The sequence below is a fragment of the Corvus brachyrhynchos genome, unplaced genomic scaffold (assembly GCF_000691975.1).
Source record: "Corvus brachyrhynchos isolate BGI_N302 unplaced genomic scaffold, ASM69197v1 scaffold94, whole genome shotgun sequence".
NCBI lineage: Eukaryota > Metazoa > Chordata > Aves > Passeriformes > Corvidae > Corvus > Corvus brachyrhynchos.
In genome coordinates, this window is record NW_008238330.1 from 4,533,269 (window position 1) to 4,557,531 (window position 24,263).

At 38.9% G+C, this 24,263-nt stretch overlaps 1 protein-coding gene across 1 annotated transcript in view; it reads left to right on the forward strand.

Annotated features, from left to right (window-relative positions):
* CNTNAP2 (contactin associated protein-like 2) overlaps nucleotides 1-24,263 on the forward strand; it is a 1,035,043-nt gene that overhangs the window by 945,185 nt on the left and 65,595 nt on the right. The window contains exons 17-20 of the mRNA XM_008633839.2: nucleotides 483-701; nucleotides 3,820-4,056; nucleotides 15,691-15,936; nucleotides 17,432-17,565. Coding sequence (XP_008632061.1) covers nucleotides 483-701; nucleotides 3,820-4,056; nucleotides 15,691-15,936; nucleotides 17,432-17,565 — 836 coding nt within the window. The remainder of the gene's footprint in view (nucleotides 1-482; nucleotides 702-3,819; nucleotides 4,057-15,690; nucleotides 15,937-17,431; nucleotides 17,566-24,263) is intronic.

Consider the following 24,263-nt stretch of genomic DNA (forward strand, 5'->3'; position numbering starts at 1 on the left):
GTGTCTAGTAGGGCTTAATGGACATTTGTAAAATTTCTAAACATGTTTTAAATCATACACTATAAACAGAGCACTGTAAGGCTTACTATAGATCTATTTCTTTTTCAGCCATAAAGTGTCACATGGATCTTAACCACAGTATTATTAGTTCATTGCAAGAATTAATTGCCCTTCAAAATCAAAAAAAATTTAGACTTCTCCACCATTTTTTATCAAGATGCTTATTCCCTGAAAAAAAAAATATATAAACTGGAAAGCTGCAGAGTTCAAAGATTAATGGAATTGGTTGAGAGTTTGCTGATATTGTCTTCTAAAAGTCTAACTCCTACTCAAGTTAGAAGGAGCTGAATGTGCTTATAAATTCAGAAAGATGACTTAGCAGTGCATATTTCTATTTGATATGACCCTTACTCTTTAGGAAGTGTGAATATGTTTACAGTATAAGACTGCAAACTGTGGACACCTTTTGCTCACTATTTCAGCTGCTACAGAGGTCTCCTTTTCATTTGATGTCGGAAACGGGCCGGTGGAAATCGTGGTGAGATCTCCCAACCCGCTCAACGACGACCAGTGGCACCGGGTCAATGCCGAGAGGAACGTCAAGCAGGCCAGCCTGCAGGTGGACCAGTTACCCCTGGAGGTCCGGAAAGCTCCAACAGAAGGACACACACGGCTGGAATTGTACAGCCAGCTCTATGTTGGTAAGGTGCAGAGGGGGCAGCCGGGTTTTGCTCTCCCGTGCTGAACATTCTTTGACTCATGTCTTGCCAGCAGCAGTTAGTGAATGTGGGAAGCTGTGCTCCTCGAGCACTTGCATGACAGCAAAGCAGGGGAAAAAAAGAAAAAGAGAAAAAAAGAAAAAAGAAAAAGAAAAGACAAACATGTCCATAATTACAGAAATACAAAGATCAACTAAGAGAAAAATATTGTGTGTTAGAAACTTGTCCTTTTTGTCTTTCTCCATCTGCATCTCCTGGCTGAAAGTGCCTCCAGAAGACTGCAGTGGCAAACTCCTTTTTTGCTGAGAGTCTCTTCCCAGACACACACTTTTTCACCACAGAAGTGAAAATTTCTGCAGAGATCTTGCCAGGACTGCATGTGCCTGCAGTGCCCATCCAAGCCTCAGCAGCACTTCCAGCCTCTTTAGATTTGATCATTGGCCATGCTTTTGCATTCACAGCTCTCACAGCAGTCTTTTCCCTTTAGTCCCGTGGGCTATTTACTCATTTGATGTAGGAAAGCACCACACAGCGTTACACAAATGCATTCCCTAGAACCAAGTTAGTCCAGCTGCTTTCTGGAGCTACTGGTTTCCGCTACATTTTGGGCAGGCTATTCCAGCAGCATTTGTATTTCTCTGACTGTTAGCCGCAGGGCTGCAAAGTGCTGACATGCCAAGTGTCATTAGCTGGAATCAGAACTACATGAAATGTTGAGCAAAGAAGCACTTTCATACCTCTCTAGATATCTGTTAACAAGAGAAGAAGGAAGGGGAAAGGGGGGAAAAAAATTCTTTTTTCTCCATGTTAGGCAGCATTCAAAAACTCAAATGAATTAAAATGATGTTTAAAGCCTTCATTGCCTTAGTAATCAGCCCAGTGTCACTGCAAACTGTGTATAATGTGTCACCAGATGTGCAGGTGTTATTTACAAGCTCAGGTTCTCCTTTGCTGCTGTGATCCCAGTAAATGGCGCTTTCAAAATAAGCTGAAAGATTAAGTTTGTTTAGAAGAGGAACACTTAACCTTTAAAAAAATACCAAGCCTTTTGCTGTAAACAGGAAGAGCTGGATTTTTTTTCCTCTAGCCTGAGTTCTTTGAGAATTGTTGATAATGACTATTTCATTTGTTAGTTTTAAATTTACTGTAACACCAGCAATGTTTTGAAATATATAGTACCTTTATTGCCAAAAAAGGAATGTCACAATCTGCACCAGATTTTTTCTTTCTGAGTTACATCTATTTCATGCAAGTTGGTGATTGGAGCACATGTATCAGAGAACAGCTTTAAACTTTACCTGGAGTCAGACCTAGAATGGATTTGAGTTGGAGTGCTCAAAATGAACACCTGAATATTGGGGCCATGGAGGGTAATGCTGAACAAGAATTCTTTTGGTACCTCCAGTTCCATTTTCTGAAGAATAAATATCTATTCTTTGGGTGAGCAAGAGGGCCTGAGGGGTGATGACTTTGTGTCCTAGGGGCTAGGACAGTCACTGAGAGGGGAAAGAAGGTTTTTCATCACTGCAGTGTATATGAGTTTATGTAGAACGGAATCACACACCAGAACTCCCTCTGCCATGTGCACTCAGCAAAGACCAAGCCTTGCCTGCTCCTACTCCAAATCATCCAGTTACCAGTACTCGATTTGAAGCAGCCCTCTCTGGTTTGTATTTAGTCCTCTTCCCCACTTAAGGTAAATATCAGCCTCTGTGCTCTTTGGTGATGAGCATTCAGGTCTTCTCAGGGATTCTCTGGCACCTGCGGCACTGCAGCAATCAAAGAGAGGAGGGATGAGCAGAAAAGATGCCAGCACTCACTGTTATTTACTTGCATTTTTTTAGTTTGGGTTTTTTTGATTGTTGTTTCTAATCCAGCCTGAGATAAGACTTTCCTAGCTGAAATCACATTTTTTCAGAGAATGTTTACTAGGGGTGCAAAAAGGACAGTTCTTATCAACTGCTGTAAAAATCCATCTCAACCCAGACTATCAAATGTAGTTTTTCAGGGCTCCATCCTTCAGTCTGTGCTCTGATAAATAAACAGTATACATGATGTTTCTTGGAAGGTAACATGAATATTTCCTATTGTAACTGAGAATGGGGATTTGACTCCTTTTTTCTTTGCCCATTGTGGCTTTGAAAAATGTAACACTGCATAGCATATTATAGCACTCTTATTAGCACCCACCATTACTAATCATTAGGAGAGAAAGGCTACACCTTAACAGTCGAGCCAAGCCCATTTCTTCCACTGTGTACTAGTTTGAAAACAAACCAGTGGGAGGCACCAAGTCAGAATAACAATTTAATGGGGAAATTAGAGAAAATGGAAAAAAAAAAAATAATAAGAGAACACTGTTTCAAACTGACAGAGTCAAGATACAACCTGACTCCCTGTTGTAGCAGTCTGGTAGAACATTGGCTGCAGTCCTCTGAAGCAGTGATCCTGTAGAAAAAGGGTCTGCTCTTCCTCAGAGGGTCCAGTGGTGGCTATGTAGCTCCTGTCCTCTAGAAATCCAGTGGAAAGGTTGTGTCTGGCATTCAGCATCTCAGATTATATCCACGATGGGATGCTTGGTTCCTCCCTCTGGGTGGAGCATCTCACAATGGGGTAATGAGTCATGAGGCCAAGTGTTGATTAGGCTCATTAACAGAAGATAGGCCGGAGGGAGTTATCTCTGAGTCATGCAGCAGGACAATGATGGGCCATTAACAGAAAGATAGTCTGGGGGGAGGAGGCAAGGAAACACTGCCCCACCTGATTTCAACAGCTCCTGAGGATGGTAATAGAATGCACTGCAACCCAGGACACACTGTTATCTCTAAAAACACTGAAGTTGAAATGGAAGGAAACCTTATAGTGTTGAGCTAGAATCTCAAATGTCTAATCAGTGAAAAGCAAGCACTCATAAAAAACTATTATTTATGCTTGCTAATAGTATGATATCAGGCTAGGTTTCACTGATTTATTGTCATTAGGACAAGGCAATTCCTTGCCCTTATAAAGAAGTTACCACAGACTTAGCAGGATATTTCACATAAAATAACAGCAATAAAATCCATTCAGTGTTGTCTCACAGTTCAGCATTCCCTCTCAGGTGCTGCAGGAGGCCAGCGAGGCTTCCTGGGCTGCATTCGTTCCCTGAGGATGAACGGGGTGACACTGGACCTGGAAGAGAGAGCGAAGGTCACGCCCGGGGTGAAGCCTGGCTGCTCTGGCCACTGCACGAGCTATGGGATGTACTGTGCCAACGGTGGGAAATGTGTGGAGAAATACAACGGCTATTCCTGTGACTGCTCCAAAACTGCCTATGATGGACCATTCTGCATAAAAGGTAAAAGGCTTAGTGCAGGAGGCAGAGTCTGGGGGAACTCTTTGCCTGAGGGAAAAAAAACCACAACGGAACTGATGCTTCAGCATTATTAATTAGACAAGTAAATCCTGTTCAATACTTCTTGCTAACACGTCCAATTATACACTCATGTGTATATTTAAATGTGATTATTTAAAACCATATCTCTTATTAGGACTGTATGTTACCTGTTTAAATCAAATAACACAACAACAACATGCATCGGGAATACCTGTAGTAGTTACAGATCTGGCAGGCTGTATTCCATAGTCTTGAACTGTAGAACAATAAATTCCAACTAGCACAATGTCATGGTAAGTTCTTTAGAAGAAAAACATGGATTTAAATAAAAGCTACCCAGTCATTCAAAAGTGTAGGTATGACATTTGGGTTGAATATCTTATATATTGGGAAGCCAGCATTTGGCTCAAAAATTTTATCCATCTGTAAGTAGATCAAGTCTTTTAGTACCTCAGACTGGGTTAAGGATTGAACCTGCTAGGATAAGGGAAGGCACAGAGCTCTCACATTTATGTCAGTCCTTTTAAAATGCCTAAAATATGTTCTGGATTTCCAGAATCAATGATTGTAAGAGAACAATGTACTATGGTCTGCATGAGAAAGAAAGGCAAGGAGCAGGAGAAAGAGGGATCCAACAACAAAAAAGTGAGAATAAAAGTACAAATTTATTTCCACTTTTTTTTCTTCTTTTGACTGTCTAATCCACTGCTTTTCCTAATCATTTTTAAAGCTTTCTCAAAGTTTCAGCTAAAAATGTGAAGGCTGTTCTCATCAGTATCCCTGGTGTTAAAGAAACCTCTTGCCTCATAAAGTGCTCATCTGCTTTTACATTCCCCTCTGAACCAGGAATCCTGCAGGCAGTCTAGGTCACCAAACACCAGAGTCCCCTCATGAAGCTAACTTGACAGTAGGGGACAGCACCTGGCCTTTGATGTTCTGGTTTGCAACTCTTTCTTAACATCTTTTTCCAAGTCAAAACCTGAGAATTATTTTGCAGATATCTATACTCTGCTCTCTTTTAGCCACACGTAGAGAAAACATAAAGTTTATGACAGAAATAGGCAGTCTTTTTACCTGATTTTGTGTTTTGGACAGCGTTTTCTCCGCACACCTTCATTTATATCTGTGTATATTCACCCGCATTTCATTCTATCACAGCAAAACTTTGTCCATTGCTGACATACTGGACCACCCTCTTCTAAAAGCCAAGGGATTGTTTTCACATCACCAAATATTCACGTCACTGGATATGGACGAATCTCCGGCATGATTATTTTATAAATTCCAATAAATATGGTGCATTTCTAGTGCAGCTGAAGGGAAGCAGCTGCTTCTCTAGGTAATGGCTTCCACTGTGCTTGCATGCAGGAATTTCATCAGCTTTCACCATGCTGTATTGCTTCAAAGCCCAATTGTAAAACATGTCCATTCAGTTCAGGACTGTACATACAACGACTCCTGAGAATGTGAATACAGTAATTTCAGTTAATTTAGCAAATGTTTTGTCATGAATAATGGTAATGCATATTTAGTATTTCTGTTCACTAATGCAGTTATATGGTAGAGGAAACCCATTCAGGCTGGAATTGGGTTAATCTCTTACAGATCACGTGTTTACTCAAAAAAAGAAAAGGAAAAGAAAAGAAAATTGCTGCCATGCCATATTCACTGAATTAATTTTATAGCTTTTTCTGTGTTGCCAGAACTCATCACATTGACTTTTATTTGTGAGGATTTTGTTCCTCTTACGGATAGGTAAGCTCCAACCTTCCACCAAAACTAGCTCTAAGCTAAAGTGTTTCGTTTTTCCTGGAGGTGGAGCTAGCAGAATAAAAACATACCATTAGGGGAATAACTGAGCACCTAGCACATACAAACCCTGGTTTTGGCTGGTCTGTAAGCACTGCTGTAGCAATGGCAGTAATATCATGCTATGTTATACTCTTCTCCTTATCAGAGTCCCTGTGCAGCCAAGGGCCCAGGGCTCTGACAGGGATTCTTTGGGCATGCAGTAAAACTTGCTGTGAGCTGCTGCTGGGCAGCACTGGCTCATGCAAAGGTACTCTAGGTAGTGCAGGGATGTCTGTGCCATATGGTGTTGTGCCATTTAAACATGATATCAGATCTCTGCTTTAAATATCAAATCTGTTCCAGGCTAAAAATAACTCTCTAAATCCTTCAGATCTTATGTACAAGGTGCAAATTGCCAATTTCCTATCTGTTAGTACTGGAGACTGCTGTACTCATCTAGCATATCCCCAAGTGTGATTTAGTGTGGGTGAGTTCATGAGGCTTCCCTATAGAAAGAACAATGGGACACCGGGGAAAAAGCTAGAGGATGAATTACACAAAATAGACTGGGTTTGGAGCATCCTATGATCAAAATAATAGTAAAATCTCCGTAACAAGCAATGCTGATAATGAGTTCTTTAGAACAGTTCATTTACAGCCCATTACATTTACATTGTCAATTTAACTTGCATTAAGCGTTTTAAATCAAGTAAAGCACTGGAACAATTTATGTGTGTTGTCAAGCTTCCTAGACTTGTGAAAGAAAAGGGTCCTACATTTTCTTTCTAATAGCAGCTCCTGGAATCTTGTACTGTGTCCTCTTGGTCCATGAGACAAGAATGAAAGTATTATCTAGAAATAAAGAGCAAACATGCATAACAACTGCAAAATAAGCACTGGCAAAACAGCAAAGTATATTTTAGCTTAAAAAATATTTTAAAATTTTATAAAAATTGGAGAAGTTTTTTGGAAAATTTTTCCTGTAAAATAAAAATGTCACCTAAATTATATTTTAATTTACTTTGATGAAAATATCGTAATTCTTATCTTTCAATTCATTTTTTCATTAACACTGTGACACCTTCCCCTCTGTAAAAGCACTGAAATGCCTATGAACATGTTTTCAAATAGTGTATGATCTGTTTTCAATGAATTTTGTTCTTTATAATGACAGAGTTGAATACTGCTCTGTCATTTTTATAATCAGCACCACAGTATGCTGTTTGTTGCTGTAATTCTGGGTAAGTCTAATATGAGGCAAGAAAGAATATTTTCCTTTGTCACCTTCACTAGGAATTCACATTGGCTGCCAGAAAATAACAGGGTTAGTGCTTTGCAGGATAGACTAGGACTAGGTTTCATTATTTCGCTCCTCTGAGTAAATATTCCAGGCCAAATAGATCTGTTGGTTTGATAATCAGTGGTGCCTGACATCCCATTCAAACCAATATGAGATATTAACAGAAAAACATGCCACTCAGCTGAAGTGAAGGTGGCACAATATAACTCTTAAAACATAGCACAGACTTCTCTTCCCATTGATTTTAATTTGCCACAGGAAACTTCCCTTATCCAAAAGCTTTGTTCTGATATTGAAATCTTACTTGCCCACAGTAAACTTTTTGGGGTTGGTTGCATACTGAAAGTGCTAGCAGAAGTGATGGGAAAATCAAAGGAAAAAAACATTGCTATAAGGAAATCACCATACAATGGCTCATGAGTAATTAACACACCTCACAATAAAAGCAGGCCTTGCATGTTGTGGATTCTTTTGCTGATGAAATCCATCCTTAGAGCCACTGACTGATGACTGACAAGAAATTGCATTGTCTCCAGCCTTATTAGCAGCACATCACAATGTGATTGATGTTGTAGTGGCCTGGAAATCACACTATTATTTTACAAGGACAAAAAGAAGTACAGAAATGCAGTCTGGCATCTATTTTAACTCTATTTTTGTTTTGTATTTGAGGCATATGCAATTGGTTTTACTTCTTTCATTGCTCAGAGAAATTGTTCTGAGGAATAGCTGAAGTGTTTCTGCTGTCCTGCAGATTGCTTTCTGACCTTTCCCTGTCCTTTGTTTAAGCATAAATTCTCTTCTGTTTTTCTCCCACAGCTGTCCTATCATCTTAAGAGCATTTCTGAGAAAACAATTAATTTTTGTTCCTCTAAAAAACAAACTCTTTCCTCCCTTTAAACAAAAAAACAGCAAAGGTCAAATGCAGGGCACATGGCAGCATTTTGATATGGGACATACCCCAGGGAGAAAACATTCCTCCTTTGGTATTGAAATGCAGTGGAACAATAGTAGGAGAAGAAATTGCATCCACCAGGAGTGAGGCCAAAAAAAAATTAAAAAAAAAAAAATTAAATGGCTGGTGCCATGACTCCTGTGCCTCCAGGTGTGCTGGAAGGGTAAATTCAAAGCTTTCCAGTTTCTTTGCAGTTACTCAATTTGCATTAACAAGGAGATGGTATATGCTTTTTTCTTTTCTTCTTTGGAATAAAACTCAGATCCACAGTGTGAATTCTTGCAATCCTTAAGACAATGCCCAAAATGAGGTCCTTCATATTTGTTTTTATATTTGTATGAACCCTGAAAGCACTTACAAGTAGTATTGTCACAGTCACATTTCCTTCTTTTCCTGCTCTCTTCTATGTCTCAAAGAGAAAAAAACCAGCTTTTTACTAGGCTGAATGGATGCAAGACCTATCAGGGAGCAGCAGCTCTGCCCCCTTCCACAGACTCTGAAACTGACACTTGATCACCTCCAAATTCTGCCCTGGTTATACTCATTCAATTCCCTTTATTTTGCTGGTTGCAAATGCATTGCATTGTTTTGCTGAAAACAATGGTGAGGGGATTGTTAGAGTGGTTTAAGGTAACTAATTTCTTAGTTTTCACAGTTCAGAATCACAGAACCCAGAAAACCAAGGCGACATTTCCTCCCAGACCCCAAAAAATTCTGCTATATGCAACATGATCATGATCTGTTAGCTGAAAGTTACATGAGAAATTTTCTTTAGGTTATTAATGTTAAGCTCCTACTTCGGTAAGTCTGAATGCTGCAGTCAGGCTTTTTTACCTGTAGATCATACTTCAGGACTCAGATTTTAGCCCCTATTGAGTAAATATATATACTCACAAAAAATACATATACTTTGTAAAGCTATTCCATTTTTCAGTTGTGTCAATACTGCCTTATTAAACATTCACAGTTATGCTCTAGTGCTTTGAAAATTGCGCTTCAGTGCAAGAATTCTTTCATTGGAAAAAAACCCCCATGTTCTTCTTTTCAAAGAAAAACAAACCTTCCCCACAGTAATTGCATATCTTAAAGAGCAACCTGATTAAAAACTGAGCTTGACAGCTCACTTATCATCCATTATAAACTACTCATAAAAAGCACAAATTCCTTATTTTATACACAGAAAGCAAACAAATCAGGGAAATAAGTTAAAAATAAAAATACTTATTCCTGGCTCAGAAAATGTGGTAGACTTTCTTGGTCAGACAATTAAAATAGGCCTGCTTTAGTGTCACTGCTCACTGAATGCAGATGTCTTACAAAAGTTAAGTAAAGCAGCCTCAGCAACGTTGCTGGCTGCTGCACGCCTGTGCAAAGGCAGCTGGGAGGTTTGAGTTCTCACACCAGACACCCATGTGCTATATTTATACATCTGCATGCTGCTGAAGTAGTTTTGGCACCTCACAAGATGATAGGGCATTGATGCTTACAATAACTCTGTAATGTGAGAAGATGTTTTTACTATGGTAATGCAGAAAGAGAACGAGATAATGACGGCAGGAAGGATCTGCTCACATTTAAAGTGGAGACCTGTAGTACAGGACGGAATTGAAGCCAGACCTCACCTACTGAGGTTGTTACTCTGAATACTGTGCAATCATCAAATGACAGTCTCTAATATTTCTCAAACAGCTCTTGCAAACCTGCAAGCTTTTCTCTGGGGTTACCTAAAGAGAACCTCCATAGACTCCCTGGCAGAAAATCATGAAATCTGGTCAGTTGTACACTTGACATTACATTTGCTTCATCTGTCCAATTTTATTTGATGGTGGCAGGGGGAAGGTTGGTGTTAAGGTTTTTTCTTTTTAACCATTATGGATATTTCCACTAGAAATGGAACTGGCTTTTCATTTAGATTCAACAGAAAGTTGCCATTCCCTTACTCTTGAGTCTTTTGTCCCAGACATCAGATCAAATATCTATAATACTTTCAAATCAGTACAGAATGAACTGCAACTGCAACTTTCCTGACATTTTTAGGCTTTCTGTGGCATGCACACTTCTGTGCAGATATAGGAAGGTAGAACAAAAGGCACCTGCTTTACAGGGCTAATTCAAAAGTGGGTTCAGAGCTCAGCCTTGTTTAAGCATATCAAACTGCTTACTGGCAGAATCTACCTGTTGGCATTGACTAGGGAGGGTTGGAAGTGTAATGAATCAGGTGACTAAACCCCATCTCCTGTGGCACTCATCCTGTTCTACTGAAGGTAGTGAGAATCTTTGCATGGATTTATGATCACACCCCATAGTTTCACTGGTGCACCTTACTTTGTATATCCCCTGATTCTGATAGTTCAAGAAAGCCTTTTTTATACTGAGTACTGATACATTCATATAGAAGAAGCAAGCCCTCACTAGCTTTGTATTCTATTAATGTCCACAAGCAATCGCTGTACTTTGGTGGAAAGTTCAAACATGCATCACAAATTATTAGAGTAAGAGTAGACAGAATATGAGGATGTAGGACAATAGCTTTAAATCCCCACTTCTCAATTTCACACACTAAATGTGCCTGAAGATAGAATAAAACATTGCATGAGCTAACCAAATAAACTATGAGCATTATCACCTTCAGAGCACTCAGATTCTCTCCCAGATCAGCAGCTGTGAGATTCTGGCCCTTTACAGATGCCCTATGGCCAGAAGGTATTTCAGCAAACAAGTCTTAGTCTTTGTGAAAGCAGCCTGGAAGTAGCAGCAATTTTAGGTGCTCCCTTGCACATTTTTTGCCATATGATGAACAAGCAAGCTCTGGTTAATCTATATTCAATATTCATAACTATATGTAAAATCCAAAAAGAAAGGAAGTTATGCAAAAAGAAAGAGGATTTATTCAACTGTCTACCTTGTCTGAAGAATCTTTGTACATGCATCAAGTGTTAGAACGTCTCCAGTGACTGTCCTTGCTTAGGATTGTGAAAAAGCTGCTTTTCACACCCAGAACTCCATGCAGGGAAGACCTATCATTGAGCACTGGAAAGCTGCATCTCAGAGTAATGTAACTTACTGAATCTGAGCAGGGCCAAGGAGGCATTTAGGGCCTCCAGATGGGACATGCTTACAGCTGTAAGAACTCATTTCAGTCAGCTTTGTGAAACAAAGAGAGTCTTTTCCTGCCCCAGTTCTCATTTCCTTTTCCAGGCTTCATAGTTGTCAGGATTTTGTCTCCAGCTTCTGTAAGGCAGGTGTACCCTGCCCGTTAAATAAATACGCCTGTTAAATAAATAACCAGAACTACTTTCTCCTTGGTCTTCAGGTGAAAGATGGCAGAAATCAGGTCCAGTTTACTTGGAAAAATATGAGATGGCAGCTTGAGTCAGTGAGAGCTGTCCTGCTAAAGAAGGGAGATTCCACTTCTCACAATGCCACTCCTGAAAATGTCGTGTGTTGAAACTGGGGGGGTTGGGGTTGTGGTTTGGGGATTTTTTCGGTAGCCCCACAAAGCTGAAGCTTCTTTATTTATTAAGAGTAATGTATGGTACTTGATTAATGATGATTCCTGTTAACATTCCTATCCCTACTGTCAGCATAGAGCAAATTTAATTGCTGTAAAGACTACTGAGCTCTGTATCTCTTATGCATACGCACCCAGATAGAATATCTTGCTGAAGTTTTGTTCAGCCACACCTGTGCCATGCTGGCAGTGTTTTTCAGTGGTGAGAAGAAGGTTATGGAGAAAGAAGACAAGTTCTTTATGTGTCTGACTTTATGGCTAACAGAATTATTATAAATACTTAAGAACAGAAGAACCAACACTAACATTTCACTGCTGTAAAAAACAATAGAGGAGAATCAGATTCCTACTTGCATTTTCTTAGGTCTACAGCACCGCCCCTGAAATGTCATGAGATTTTGCAAGTTTTGTAGGAGAAGTGGGGGTTTTTATTGCTATTTGGCTTTTTCCTCCAGTCTTTCAAATCTCCTGATCCCAGACAGAATGAGAGTGTACAAAAACAAAATTAGCTGAGTGGACAGAGGGAGACTGTGGGGATGAGCAAAGAATCATAACTTTCAAAATAAGTTTGTCAGTTTTGGGTACATGTGCATTTTCTGTGGAAGTTTTGGATCAGCTTTTGCTTCACCCCTGTCCAAATTGAAGCTGGACAGTTTTGTAACATATGTGCAGTTCACACTGTGGACATGCACCTTGCTTGATAAAATTGTTTCTAACAATCCACAGTTCCTGTTCTGAGTTCCTCTACAAAGCCAGCCCAAAGTGTTTATATTTGAAAAGTCTGTCACCAGAGAGTGACTGCAGTGCATATTGGTGTAGAAATAGGTATTACTTTCTGAGGAAAACAGGTTACCACCACATTCATTTCCCTAAGGCCTCCACCTTGAAAGGGCGGTTTGAAGAGCAGCCTTCACTATGCCTCACGCCTGATGTCCCAAGAGTCATCTTTTCAGATAGCATTTCAAATATTACAGAAGAAAAAAGAGTTGTGCATGGAAACTTCCTTCACATTTCAGCAGCAGGGTTTGTGCTGCATTTGACCCTCTATATTCAGGCAGCTCGAATGGTTTTCTGCATGAAGGGCTTCCATACTACTTCTAGCACAACTTCAGGAAGATGCTACACTTGTGACCTCCAAGTAGGTAGCTTTCTCATTGGTCAGCCCTCAGCATTTCCAAGTCATCATATAACTGCATTCAACATAGAGAAAATTATCTTTTAGCTATTTTTAATATGTCCTAATAGTTTAAACAGCCTGCTCCTGTGAGTTGCTAAGCACATTGCAGTTCTGCTACAAGGATTTCAGCTTCTTTCAGTAAAGAGCATAATCACATGCATCAACCTCTTTGATGAGCTGGAACTTGAGAGGATTCAGTATCTTCCTGTTGAAGGCTCAATACACTCAAAAAGCCAAAGTGAACCTTCCTCTTATCCTGCCTTTTAAAAGAGGTGATGTGAATGTGAGGAGAATTTCAAGTTTCATTACAATACCCTGTATGCCTGTAATAATAAAGCTACATTGAAAATTATTTTCTCAGGGAAAATCAAGTTAAACATACAGAACATTCTTTGCTCTGTCATGAAACTCTTTTTGAAAAAAAAGTCATATAATAGAGTATTGAGAGTTGGAAGGGACCCACAAGGACCCACAAGTTCACCTCACAGAAACACAGAATAATCTGAATATTATTTCAGAGAGCACCATTTACTTAAAGCTTTCTTTGTAGTAATGAACATTTAATAAAGCAATTTATAACATTTACAGCTCTGGAAAAATGCTTCGCACGGTTTCCAGTTAAGCCCCAGAGCAGTGCCGAGGTCAGGACTGAAGGTCCCAGTATTCCCAGAATGTGAGTCCCTGGGCAAGCACAGAGCCAGGCAATTCCAAAGATTACTCCTACAGTGAAAGGCATGACAGGTAGTAAACAGGCTGAAGGCAAACATAATTTTGCATCAGTGTGCTGTGTTCATGTGTGGAGCCTCCACGGGGGCTGCTGTCCCCACCAGCAGTGGCAGTGTCAGGACCTGGCACGGCCAGCAGCTCTGCCAGCGCCACAGCCGCATAATTGGTAGAGCATCTGCCCCAGAAGCAGCTTGCATGAGCCACAAGTGGGGGCTGAAAAATAAATTAGTGGTCATAGGGATATTTTTAGGCCCATCTTGCAAATACTTGGAGCTACTGCTTTAGATTTTTGTGTGCTAAGGCTTGTTTCCTACACCACTGTTAAAGGTAGAGGGCATCACGAGTTGGGGAAGTTTTTTCATGACAGGGCCCTTCACTTTTAATCCAGGAGCACTAAAGTCGATACTACTGCAAAACATAGTTGTTAAATGAAATTGCATCTCCCATAACTTTTTCAGGTGATTTAAGTTCTCCCCTATAAAATTGCAGTTATAAATCCATCAGAATGATCAAATTATTTATAGCACTTAGGGACCCAGCTTGGCTCTGTGTTTTATATGTCCATATGGTCACAGCAACTGTGATATTTTGGATTTGGGAGAATTTTCATATGGTAGCAAAAAAAAAAAAAATAAAGCTTTTCCAGCAGTAGGTGTAGCAAAATTCTGGAAAGAACCATCAATATAATTTTATAATTCTACCTGTCCTCTTACCAACTCTCTGCTCAGCTACTCTCAATGAACTCTGCAGGCTCTTTCCTGACTTGCTCTGTGCCTGTGTAGAGCTTGGAAAATAGGCACCTTCCTTCATGTGTTTTGAGATAAAGCCTTTGCTTAGAATTGTGTGAAGACTCAAAATGCTAAAACAGAATAAAAATAAATTTCTTGTTTAGATGGTCAATTTTGCACAAAACTGTGGCGACTTTGTATCATGTAGAAAAGTAGTAAATAATGAAAGCCTTTTTGTTTAAAGACAGTTTATGGCTTTAAGCATTTCATAGAGCCCTTCTTTGAATACAGTACTCTTATATTATGATTATAATATTTTTAATCATTATTTAGTATCTTACAAAATGTTCATAAACACATATTTTTAATCAAGTTCACATATAATTTAAAAATTTCCTTTAACAATGTTGTCCCAGACAGCACAGCTGATCCGATACCACAATCTCTCCAAATGAATGACTGCCGTAGGAAGTCAGTCAAGCAATGCCCATTGGAGTAGGTGATACCAGTGTGGCCAATTGTGCAGGAATTCCTGTGGGAGGTTATCAAAGTCAGTCGTTGCTGCAAGAACATCAGCATCGAATTATGATTTTAATGTTAGAAAAGAGGCAGGACCGCATTATTATGAGAAGCACTACTAGTGCTTTTTCAGCTGAAAGCGTTAATTCTGCCAAAAGTAGGTTTATTTTCTGTCAGGAGTGTTGGAACACCACATCTTGTCTCAGATTGGTTTGAAAACTTTTTCTAGATTTCACCTCCTGGGATCTACACTTCAGGTATCTCCTGCCTCTTGTTCCCTATTGAGTCATGCTCCCTAGTTAATTTTATCTCCCCTGAGGGCATTGTCATTATGGAGCTCTCATGAAGGATTGTGTTAGCTGTGGATATCTTACAAGCATTGTGTCCAGTCCTTTCAGGGGCTGGAATTGCCATTATTCCTTTGTGAGGTCCTTCCAAATCTGCTCAAATTTGCTGGTCAGAACTGTTGTTTTTCCTTTTCCTTGACTGTTGTTTGTTTACTGTGTCCCTTAAGCCACTCTTCCTTGTACCTCCTTCCTTGGAGCATTATCTACCGCAAAATTTCAATGAGAATAAATTTAAATCATAATTATTCTTGTCTGTAGTATTGATATGAGATATAGGCATAGGCTTTCTGTGTGCCCCAAAGGAAATATTTCCTTTGCTCTGTGAATCCAAGTACCCAACAATAAAATGGAGATTGCTCTTTCCATTCTCATAGGAAAATAGTGAGGCTCTTGACCTAAATATTGTGCTTAAATAATGCAGCGGTAGAAACATGCACAGATTAGTACTGATCAAGTCACAGTAATATGTTTCAACCAAAAGGTGTCGGCACATTAAATTTACCTTTTTTTTTCCCATCCTTCTTTTCCTGTTCTGTTCAAGACGTGGGAGCATTTTTTGAAGAAGGAATGTGGCTTCGTTACAATTTCCACTCCCTAGGGACTAGCGTGAAGGATTTAGTTAGCCGGACACTTTTGAGTTCTGCGGATCCTGAGATCACAGCACCTGACCTCAGCTTGAACAAGGAAGAGCTCAGCTTCAGCTTCAGCACCACCAAGTTCCCTTGTGTCTTACTGTACGTCAGCTCCTACACCCCGGACTTCATGGCTGTGCTTGTGAACCCAAGTGGTAAGCAACTGCTCCGGGATCTCTCCATTGAAGGCACAGTTGACAATATCAGGCTGACACTCAGGGGAAGCTCTGAACTGATGAGAAAATCTCTTCACCCTTGTCATGTAAAAGTAGAGCACTTAGAAATCTGAACCTTTATTCTGCTTCTACTAGATTTGGTACTCATGCAATTGTCCAGTTTTGTGGTGTTTCTTTAGCCAATCCTCCCTCACAAAACAAAACTAAACAAACAAAAGTAACCAAAAACCTGCTGTAACAGTTGGACCCATGCCATGAACCAGCAGTATGGTGGAGACAGGTAGACATCCACATGACAGCACTTGAATAGCTGAACTCCTGGCAATATCCCTAGTAGTCAGTGAAAAGTGTCATGTACTGTTCTGAAAATCTGGATACTCACTGAGGTGACTAAAATAAGGAAGCAGTATAGTATATAATGTCCTAAACATTTTGGTGGTGGTTGAAGGTTGGATATGGACCATTTGCTGCTACAGTATTAAAACTGTATATAAACTGAATTTACTTCGATTCCAAATAGTGCCTTAGTGCCCCATGAAAGTCATAATTAGGATGATTTTACTACTGCTCTCTTCTATGGGATAATACGAGTATTCTACATGCCACTCATTTTTTTCCCTTCATGGGGAAGAAAGGAGGTGCATGAGTGAAATCCAACATCACACAACTAATCTATAGTTATAAAGGTCTAAGTCTGCTCTTTTGGGCCAGAATATTTCCATTTTTCATCGAGAGTGGGGGCTGCATTTCCCTTTCCAAACATTCTTCCTTTTAATCAAATATTTAAATGTGTTATGAAGAGCAGACACTTCACTTTTGTTTAGAAAAGAAAGATCTGGTCTGGCAGTATGTTATGAATATCAATTAACCACTCCTGACTATACTTTTCTAACAACCTAACCTGAGGTTTGCATTTCACAAAATAATACTAAATTTCCATGGAAGTCCAGACGGTCACCCATCAACAACAATTAAACATGAGAGCAAGGAAGTCCCTTGTGTGAATTATGTGTCAGTGCTAATTTGTTGTAATTTTGCCTTTATTCAGTGCACGTCAATGGTTTGTTCTTTAGAAAATGTTATGCTTTGTACAATTTTGAAGAATTTTACTGCAGCAAGTATAATAATCTCAACAATAAAGTGTTACTCGATGTACTCAGTTTTGTACCAATTGTCCATATTGTTCAAGGCATAACTCCAATTTGTTTGGTTTGCAGTCTGGAGTGTTTACAAACACTGTGGTTTGGAGATGCTGGTCATTGTCACACTTCTGGGTTATAAACTAGAGGCAGTTTCAGCCCAGTAACTTTATAATGTCAAACACCAGCTCTTCTCTTACTGCAGAGACCAGCTATGAGAGCAATTAAGTGTGAAATGATAACAGCTGTATGAGAAAATAAAGATGGGAAAATAGCTGGTGAATAAAGATCAAAATACCTGAGGGTGCTTTTCACATTTTTTTCTTTTTCACTAGGGAATCTGCAAATTCGGTACAACCTTGGGGGCACCAAAGAGCCATATAACATTGACATTGACCACAGAAACATGGCCAATGGACAGCCCCACACTGTTAATGTCACACGGAATGGACGGGACATTGTACTGCAGGTCAGTTGTTTAGTTCCATTACATATATCTTGTAGCATTTTGTTACTAGATGGGTCTCCAGTCCTCTGAAAAGATCGGTGCAATTTAGAAAATAAAAAGTACAGTAGATTGGGTTCTGCCTGCAGATCACACTCCCAGGAGTTAATAAAAGCTATTCACTCCCTCCCTTGCATCAAGTGATGTTGTTATGAAATCCTCATTTTAGTGTGATGACAGCTGGGCTAATACAGGTGTCACTGTAGATGCCTGAGGGCATCAGAGACATCTGGGCTGATAGATAACGTGGGACTTAGGATAAAACTGTGCCATTCTGGAGCAGCGGCTGGAAGCCAGGAGGGATACCCTACAGCATCTTAAATGGTAGTGAAGCCTGATGCAAATAATATCATTCCGTTAAGTCCTGAGTCTGCAAATGAGAATGTCTTTAAATTTAAATTTACCCTGCAGTCCAGTGAAATCGCAAGAGCAGTTTTGCAAAGCTGAGCAGATGCTTAAGTGTTTGTGCGACATGAGTCTGGGACAGAAAGTATTGTTGAATATCTTTGGCTTATTTAGGTTTTGGTACAGCACAGGTAGGAACTTCATCTCTCCATATATCTCAGTTTACAAAATTTTCAGATAGTATAATGCTATTTTAATAACTGAGGGGAGTGCTGCAAGAAGCAGTCAGTGTTTGCAGGCAGCCTCCTCTCTCTCTCTGGTCATTACAGAACTCTCTTTTCATTCCCTGGTTGTCACATCTGCAAACATGGAGTTTGCAAGCAGGGTATAAGAACAGTTTCGTCAGCAGGAGTCAGGTGGATAGGATACATTAACCTGGATTTGTTAGTTCAGAAGAAGCAAACCAAAACCAGTAATAAATGAAATATAAAAAGGGGAAGTTTCCTTGGGAACCAAGCCAAAAGGTGAAGGATAGTACCCATCGCAGTATTATCTACCTAAAGATTAAAATATATATTCATTAAAATCCAACAACTATTGTTTCAAGGTACCAAAAGGAAACTTTTCAGTGCATTACAATGTCATTTGACTGAGGCTGGCAGTATTTAGAGTAACACTGAATGCATTGAAGTAGAATTATCACAAAATTATTCAAAAAAATGCCAAATAACCTAAAAAATATATACATGATACATGCAAACTCTTTTCAGGCTGTTGGATGTTGGGGGGGATATATATTGATATATGTGTCTGTCTTGCACGTTGTTGCATTTATTTCTCCTACAGCTAAATGGAAGCTAAGGAAGACGTAGAGTTTAGTGTCCCTCTGGTGTTAAACACTTTTATTTTGGGGAAGTATGGCATGTTTCCTATGGAATCCTAGCTGGATGATTTAGGCAGCTGTAAAACTAAATAAATTATTTTCCAAAGGGATCAGAGGAGATACCTTGCCCATTTGGAAAATATGTACAGTTAAATGTTGCAGCCTTGCCACAGCTCACCTGAATTTGGTTCCAAACAATTTTTTCCCAGTGTTTTATGAGACCACTGCCTATCTAGGACTTTGAAGAGCCAGAAACATTTTGGTTAGTGTTTCTCTGCTGGGGTAAAATTTTTTTAAACCTATTTCATGTGCTTAAAGTGCAGCTGGTTTATGTGACCAGAAAGGAGATACATTTGAGGCTTGTTACATGAGGTGATCAAAGCAAATCCAGAAATCCTATCCTTACAGTATCCTGAAAGAGACTATTTCTATCAAATTTTGTTTATTCACCATAAGTTTATTTTATTACTTATATCGTTACCTTCTGTTAATGAGAGAACTAATATGAAAAGAAATGAATCTCCTAAACAGATTGTTCACTTGAAAATTATTCCTGTTTTCAAAAATGAACTCCTCACAGTGTTTGAAAATACAGAAGATATAAATACAGTTTTTCTCAGTATTCAGAGTACAAATCATAAAGTATGAGTTTTCTCTTGCAGATCTGAGCTATGAACATTTGAGTAGACTTTTATTTCCTGCTAAATCCTTCTCCAACCTGATGAGCAGCTGGTTTGCTTGCTTTTAAAGAAGACAGCTTGCTTGCCAGGTGCTATTGCTCACACTTCCACATCTCTACATGGCATAAAAGTGTCACAAGAAGGATTTATTTCTCATCAAAGCTTCAATTCAAGAGCACTCAGTATTTTTGAGATCTTAACAGCAAGTTCACACTTAGAATACCTGCCTTTCTAACTTACTGAAATAACCCTGTAGTGCCAGAGAGATTTAAAAAATCTGAAGCCAGGCGATAAATTGCTACCATATACACTGTGTGAACTAGAGTTTTATCATGATTCTCAGGACTTTCACTTACATATAAATATGAAAAAAGACTCATTAATGAACTCTATGTGACTTCACCTCATGCTAGCAGACAGGAGACCACTGATTACATACATAAAATCAGAATTTGAGGTGGGATTTGAAATCAACATAGCCACAACACTGTATGTCCATAAGGTAACAAAATAAGCCCAAGAACAAATATTTAGTGTGAATTGCTGTTATGATAATTGCATCCCTATTCCTAACATGGCAGTCAAGACTGAAGGTAGCAGCAAAGGCTCTGTCAAATGGTTTTTATATTTCAGTTTTATACATTTACTGACTGCAGACAAATCAGTAGTTAGTTCTACATGAAATAACAGGCTCTCAATTGCGTTGCCAGTGGTTTCTCAAGGATAAGATTAAGGCTATGCAGTCAATTTACATGTCAGAAAAAGCAAATTACATAAATTCAGGAACAAAGATATGCTTATTTGCTCTTGTTTCCATGAGGTGGACAAAATTAACATTTGATAATAACAGTTCCTATCCCTCCCCTCTAGCAAAATACCAGATACTAGTAACCATGGTGCACCTCCAAGGCTATATTAGTTCACCTGTGGCAAGAAAAAGCCCAGACTGAGGATGGGGAATGCACTATTCCAATAAATGACATTTCAAGAGCTGAGCTTTAGGTTATGGAGGGCAAGTTTTTCTTTGTTTGATTTTATTAAAAGATTTCATGCTTCAGCAGGGTATTTTACATATCATAAAAACCAGATCACTCTTTACCAAGTGTTCATGGGTGATTAACAGTATTCACACACCAGTAAAATCTTCTTTGAAGAGAGCCAAGGACAAAAGCTCCCTAGCTGAGGTTCTGATCCAAAGCCCATTGAAGTGAATGAAAGGCCTTCCATTGCCTCCAGCAGGCTTTAAATTGTACCTTAAAGAGCTGTGATAGTTGCATCCTGTGTGCAAGATTCATACCTTCTGCTTCTTTGCATGTCCCCAGAGTAAAATGGGGATGGAGTCTGGATCAGAGACTTTTCTACTCTGTTGCAGAAAGGTAGATCAGCCTGCTACAAGGAAAAATAAAAGAAAAAAAAAATGCAAAAACCAGTATGATATGCTTTGAGAGTTAGTGGAATAAAGCTGATAGTCAACAGACTTAGACTGGACCTCTCAGCTTCCTTACTTGTACATTCTCAACAGGTCTCTCTCCATCCCTGCTTTAAAGCCATTTCTGGTAATGGGTTACGAGTCACAGCTTATAACACCTTCTTTGTTCCTGAGAAGGATTATACCTGAGCAACTTCTTCAGGAATCTGAACAAACTCTGTTCAAAATTATGAGTATGCTTTCAGGAAAACTATCAGCAGCCACTGCTCATCTTCTCAGAAGGCCACACAAAAGGATGGCTGACAGTTCTCTGTTTCAGCCTTGGACAATATGTCAAAATGTGATGGAGGGGCTGTACACAACAATACCATACATTCTCAATATTAATTGCTGACTTTGCACAAAATGAGCTAAATTATGAGGCTTTATGGCTAAATCTTGACCTGAACTCAGCTGAAGCTGAGAATAATCAGAAAATGTGTTTGTACAAATCTTCATTTTCCAACTTCACAAGAGGCAAGCAAGAGTATATACCCATCTTTGTGAAAAAATGGTCAATGAAATATCTGACCCTTACCCAAGTGAAATCAAGAAGAAAAATAATTTTTTCAAGTCCATTTCCATTTTGAGCTCTGCACTACTTGAAAAGAGATAACTGCAAACTCCTAGATGCTTTAAAAATATAAATCATACAAACTTAATTCAAAACTATTCTGAATTACAAAATAAAATGGTAAACATCATAGCAATAAAATGGATGGAGCAAGGCAGTCTGTATATAATCCCCATCTTAAAAGCAATGACTATATCAAAGATTTTATAATTGTAGATTAAATTTTGTTCTCATTAAAGGGAGTGGGAACTTCCTTATAGATTTCAGTGAGGCTATAATTTCATCTCCCATCATTATTGATGCTGTAGAATTACACCTAGCTATTGTATTTCCTATATTTTGAAACCTCAACAGAATATGATCACTGTTTGAGCTGTTGCTTAAGAGAGGCTATAAAATTCCCCAAATTATTTTCTGCAGCTAACCCAAAAATAATGATAGCAGTAAAATAAATTTTCTAGAAAGACATTTTATCTAGCTTTAAAGACTTCAAATGATAGAAAATTTACCATATCCTTTGGCTATGTCTTATGCTGTGTAAGTACCATCCTTGTAAAGAATTTTCACCTAATTTACAGTTTGAATTATGCAGACTTCAACATTTAACTTTGGGATCTTTGTGTCTATACTTGATAGATGAAAGAAATGTTTAGTGTCAGGTGTCACTCCCCTTCACACTTTCTTAGAGATGCTGATTAAAACATCTTTTCATCTTGTCTGCAAGATGCTAAATAAACGGATCTATTTTAGTATACCATCATCCATCTATAGTTTTTGAGACTGAAAACAATTTTTTAACTCTTCTCTGAATACTGTCCCTTTGAGTCATATTTTGAAAACATTTACCCTAGGATTAGAAATGGCAATGATTGTTATCCCATCAAAATGATGTAGAAATACCATCTTTATTTATGTCCTTCATTTTCTGGGAATTATGCTGCCTCAGCCTCCTTTGGGTAGTGCTGTAAATTGTCTAGACACCAGATTAATTTGAAGGCTGGTTTAGCTAACATTTCACTGGTAGGGAATGGGGAAGAACTGTTCATGATTTGAAAGGAGCCAGTCAGAGAGTATTTACAAATTCCATAGCTGCTGACATGAATAAAACATGTTTTAAGTATCCAGGACTTTAATCACAGGTAAAACATGTAAACCATAGTTAACATCAATGCAACAGTTAACCCTGTGCTTTGTTTCCTAATACCCAGGTAATTCTATTATATTGAAAGAATAATTAACGAATTTCCAAACATGTTTCTTAAAGGAAAAAGAAAATCATTTGTTCTATCAATAACAAAGGCCTGCCTGCTGAAATGAATTATTTAAAATCCCTGGGGATACATCCTTTTCACTATGTATTGCCCTTCTGTAGTGGCAATGTATTACTCAAAATGCTAGTGCCACAGAAAGGCAAACTCAGACCATTTTCTAGAGGAGAGCCATACATTAGATCTGCATGTTTAATGCATTAGCACTTAGTTTACCCATAACTGCTAAGCTCTTTTTTCAATCAGAAGTCACAAGAAAGTGGTTTTTACTCAGGTTTGAAAATATAGGGGGTTTTTGTTGGTTTTTTTTTTCACACATAGGTGACAAAGTAGCATAAAAAGTTATCAATAGCTATCAATAAACTTTTGAAAATAAAACAAAGCTTTATTGATATAGTATATCATGACTATTACCCTAAGCAGCATCTGGTTTCCAAAACATAAATAATTACAGACCCTGATCTTCCAACTATAAGGATGTTCCAGAGGTTGCAAATGACCAGGTGTTCAATACTCAAAAGTGTCTGTAAACAACAGCGAGAAACAGCAGAACAGAATTTCAATTGTGTGTCCCAGAATCAGAAATGACCAAAAAATTCACTTATTATTAATTTTTTACCTGTTCTTTTGTGCTCACAGAATGACCATGAGCTCCAAGCAGTTTTGTTGATTTAAACCTTCACTGAATTTACTCAATTTCTTTATTTTGCAGTGTGACTCACAATATTTCAGTTAAAAAGAGTAATTATGGGTAGACAGGAACCTCATAAATGAACGACTTGTACTTCCCTTTTGTGTGTGACAGAGTTGGTTAGTGGCACGTGCCAAGGTAAGCCAGCACATCCCCATTGAATCTCAGACAAAATATTTTCAAAAACCAGAACTCCTTTCACTCTTCAATAAACAAGCGGGTGGAATATCCTCACCCTGAACATCAGGACATGGCATCAGATCTTTCCCTTATTCGCAGATACACAGTGGGAAAAACATGACCCATATACCCCCATCTCAGGCTGATGAAGTATGTATCTTTACAAAACTTTTACCCTCTGCATCAGCTGAGATAGTTTCAAATGTAGAGGCCTTTTGGAATAATATTCCTCTTTACTTTCTGTTCTGTAAAACTCCTCCATAGAAGAGGAACTCTTTTACATATCCATCTTTCTCATATCTTTTTAGCAGAGCTTGTGTTGCTGGATTCAGAGTCATGTTTCAGCTGCCTGGTCCCAAACTTTGCCCATGTCTAGGCTATGTATCATGATAAGACCCAGAAGTGAAATGTCTTCCTCACCCTACACCCCTGTTTTCCTTGGAAATAAAGCTAAGGCCATTCAGGTCAGAAGGGAGCACGGTACAGTCTGATATTTCCTGAGTCTGCATATCAGAGCAGAGCGAAGGTCTGCAGAGCGTATCAGCAGGCTTATCCACCTCACAAATGTGTTAC